General features: G+C 67.6%; 1 protein-coding gene across 1 annotated transcript in view; it reads right to left on the bottom strand.

Moving 5' to 3' along the window:
* Position 1: 1 nt before the first annotated feature.
* Positions 2-3,871, bottom strand: part of DTX1 (deltex E3 ubiquitin ligase 1) — a gene marked incomplete at its 3' end in the record, with an annotated part of 9,180 nt that continues 5,310 nt past the window's right edge. The window contains exons 2-7 of the mRNA XM_027910311.1: positions 3,214-3,865; positions 1,551-1,612; positions 1,263-1,424; positions 707-768; positions 430-588; positions 2-148 (exon numbers count right to left, since the gene is read on the bottom strand). Coding sequence (XP_027766112.1) covers positions 2-148; positions 430-588; positions 707-768; positions 1,263-1,424; positions 1,551-1,612; positions 3,214-3,865 — 1,244 coding nt within the window. The remainder of the gene's footprint in view (positions 149-429; positions 589-706; positions 769-1,262; positions 1,425-1,550; positions 1,613-3,213; positions 3,866-3,871) is intronic.

Below are 3,871 nucleotides of genomic sequence, written 5' to 3'. Positions count from 1 at the left end.
GGATGTCGTAGACGATCCGGATGGTTTTGGAGTCGGTGTATCCCGGGAGGGAGTGTGGAATGAGGTGGAATTCCATCTTCCCGGGGGGCTGCGTTCCCGTCTTCTCCCCGTAAATGGCCTTGCAGGTGGGGCACTGCAGGCTCCCGTCCTGCGGGCACCCCGCGGGCGTCAGGGGGGCATGGATCCCCGACCTCACCCACCCACACCCACCCGGCACCCACCTCACACCCCCACACCCACTCCCAAGTCCACCCATCCCCCTCCATCACCACCCAGCACCCCCCCGGCACCTCTCAAGCCCCTCACACTCAACCAGCACCCACATCACATCCCTTCTCACCTACCAACACCCACCCAGCACCCACCCGGCACCCCCAACACCCCCATCCCCGTCTCGCCCCCCCATCCCTCCCCGGTTGTGTCGCGGACCTTGTTGCCGTTGTTGTACATGGCGAGCAGGCACAGCAGGTGGTACATGTGCCCGCACTTGCCCAGCTTGCCCACCAGCTCCGGTTTGATGCCCCGGGGGCTCAGGACGCCCTCGTAGCCGGAGGAGGTGACCAGCCGCTCCATGCAGATGGTACAATCCTGTCGGCACCGGGAGAACCGGTATCAACGTCCCGCTGGGATGAGGGAATCCCCCGCGGCGCTCCGCCCAGCGCGGGGCGATGCCCGTCCCCTCAACCCCCCCAGAGTGGCCGCTCACCTCGTCCGGGGGGTTCTTCACCTTCTGGATGTACCTCCGCACCACGTCCTCGGGGGTCTTGCCTGCCGCGGGCAGAGGGGGGGAAGGGAGGGCGTCAGAGTCTGCCCGCGCTGCCCTGACCCCCCCGCCAGGTCCTGCCACCGGGATGGGGACAGCCCTGCCACCCCCTGACAGCGGGATGGGGACAGCCCTGCCACCCCCTGACAGAGGGATGGGGACAGCCCTGCCACCCCCTGACAGAGGGATGGGGACAGCCCTGCCACCCCCTGACAGCGGGATGGGGACAGCCCTGCCACCCCCTGACAGCGGGATGGGGACAGCATGTGGCCCAAATGAGCTCTGGGCACCACCCCAAACCCCTGGGGGTTCCCCCCCCCCCCCCCCCCGTGGTGTCCCTGATACCGCAGGGACACGGGTGGTTCCGATCCCCAGGGACACGGGTGGCTCCGGTGCCTCAGGGACACGAGTGGTCCTTATCCTGCAGGGATACTGGTGGCTCTAATTCCCCAGGGACACGGGTGGCCCTGATCCCACAGGGACACAAGTGGCTCCTCACTCTTCTTGAGCTGCTTCTTCTTGGTTTTCCTGCAGATGCCGTTGACTCCGGGCACGGGTTTGATGTCGCTCTTGCTGACGGGCGGCGGGTGCAGGATGGGTTTGGGGGCGCGGGTCAGGCACACGGGCAGCCCGGCGGCGCACATGAGGATCCCCGTCATCCCTGCGCAGGGGAAAGGGGCTGGCTGTCCGTCCGTCCTTCCCGCCGCCTGGCAGCGGGGCCAGCCCCCTTCCCTGCCCGCGACGTCACCTGGCGATGACACCCAGTCGGTGGCCCGACCGCGCTTACCTGCGAGGGCAGGATGGACGGGGCCTGTGCCGTTCAGGTTCTTCACCGGGAGGGCCGGGACCCTGCTCGGAGAGGGGAGGGGAAGGGGCTCAGCCGGGTTGGCAGAGCTGGCTCTGTGCCCTCCACGCATGGCATGTCCCCAGGGCAGTGTCCTCCCCACGGGACACGGGGCAGGGTGTCCCCTCACCGGCCCTGGGGAGCTGCTGTCCCTTCCCACGGGGCTGGCACTGTCCCCAGCTCCCCACAGGACACAGGGCACGATGTCCCCTTGCCAGCTTGGGGGGCTGCTCTGCCATCACACAGGGCTGGCACTGTCCCCAGCTCCCCACAGGACACAGGGTAAGGTGTCCCCTCACCAGCTTGGGGGTTTCTGTCCCATCCCACGGGACTGGCACTGTCCCCAGGGTAGTGCCCTCCCCGTGGGACACAGGGCAAGGTGTCACCTCACCAGCCCTGGGAAGCTGCTGTGCCTTCCCGCGGGGCTGGCACTGTCCCCAAGCAGTGTCCTCCCCACAGGACACAGGGTAGGATGTCCTCTTGCCAGCTTGGGAGGCTGGCACTGTCCCCAGGGTAGTGCCCTCCCCACAGGACACAGGCTGCGATGTCCCTTCACCAGCTTGGGGACTTCTGTCCCACCCCACTGTCCCCAGGCAGTGTCCTTCCCGACACAGGGCAGGGTGTCCCTGTCCCACGGGGCTGTCACCCAGTGCCACCTGTCCATCCCTGGGCACTGGGGACACCCCGTCATCCTTGACCCAGGGTGGGGCTTCGTTGGGGTGTCCCGATGGTGACACTCCGTGTCCCACATCACCACAGGGGTGTCTGTGGGAGAAGGGAGGGAGGGAGGGAGGAAAGAAGGAAAGGAAGGAATGGAAGGAAAGGAAGGAAAGGAAGGAAAGGAAGGAAAGGAAGGAAAGGAAGGAAAGGAAGGAAAGGAAGGAAGGACTGGGGCAGGCCCTGGGATGAAGGACAAGGAGCAAAGCCCAGCAGAGCCCTGTGCCCTAGTGCTGCTGCCCTGGGAGTGGAAACAGCCCCCACCAGTGGCATCATCCCCCTCCCTGCCCCAGCCATGACAGTGATGAGTTTGGCAGTGCTCAGCCATCCAGGAACCACGGCTGGGGGCGTCTTTCCTCTCATTCCCAAAGTGGGTGTTTTCCCTCACATTCCCAAAGCTCCTTCACTCACACCAGGGCCAGGGGCTCAGACCCCACCGGCGTGTTCCTGGTCCCCTCTTACAGTCGTGGGAACGTGGGTACCCCCAGGAGAGGGGGTCTGCTCACCCCCCCACCTGCCCTCGGTGAGTCATTCCCACAGGGACACGGGGGCTGTGCTCCCTCCCCAGAGACCTGCCTCGTGGCATCGTGCCACCAGCTGTGTCACACGCATCCCCCCCCGGCCACTGGGGACACAGTTCCCCAGGGCGTGTCCTCCGGTTGCCGTGGATAGCGTGGCACGGCGTGGATCACCACATCCCCTCCGCGGCGACCACCTGGGACGATCCAGGCGTCCCTCCCGCTGGGAGGTGACCCCTCCCGGGGCTGGAGGTGACACGGTGCCACACGGGCTGGGGCTGCCTGCGCCAGCGGGGGACGAGGCACCTCCATCACCCCGTGTGCCCATCCCTGCACCCCCCCATCCCCTCCCGGCTGCCACCCCCGCTTACCCCGGGGGCACGGTGGCCCTGGCTCCCAGTCCGGCCCCGCGCTGCGTCCCGGGCCGGTTGAGGTTGTTGAGCCCGGGCAGCGCCGCGCCGGGCACTCCCTGCCCGGGGGCGAACCCCGCGCCGGCCACACGCAGCCCCTCGCCCTTGGCCGAGCCCCCCGCCCCCGCCGCCGGCCCCGGCGGCCACAGGGCCCCCCCGGCGAAGGTGCTGCTCTGCCGGACGGCGCCGGGGTAGAGTTTGCGGCGCTGCGATGCCAGGATGGCGTTGGAGGCGGCGCGGGTGCTGTTGACCAGCAGGCACTGCGGGCACGAGCAGGGGGTCCCCGTGCTGGCGCCCACCGGCCACGACTGCGATTTGGGGATGGAGCCCATGGTGAGGGGATAGGCCAGGTCCATGCGGCGCCGCAGCCGCCGCTTGCGCTGCGTTTGCCGGTTCATTTGGGACATGCTGCTGAAGTAGATGAGGTAGCAGAAGCCCAGGGAGGAGAGGTCCAGCCAGGGGTGCTGCTTCTCGTAGGCGTTCTGGATGGTGATGCAGATGTCCATGTCGTAGGGAGTCCAGGAGTTGTTGTCGTTCTCCCATTCCCACACGATTCCCTTGCCCGGAGCTGAGGAGGGGTCGTAGAAGTTCCTCCTCACGGGGCGCATGGTCCCTGGGG

The sequence above is a fragment of the Empidonax traillii genome, unplaced genomic scaffold (assembly GCF_003031625.1).
Source record: "Empidonax traillii isolate 1590-97213 ecotype Southwest subspecies unplaced genomic scaffold, ASM303162v1 scaffold3134:size21357, whole genome shotgun sequence".
NCBI lineage: Eukaryota > Metazoa > Chordata > Aves > Passeriformes > Tyrannidae > Empidonax > Empidonax traillii.
Note: the sequence above shows the minus strand (reverse complement) of the source record. Positions and strands in the feature narration are given on the sequence as shown.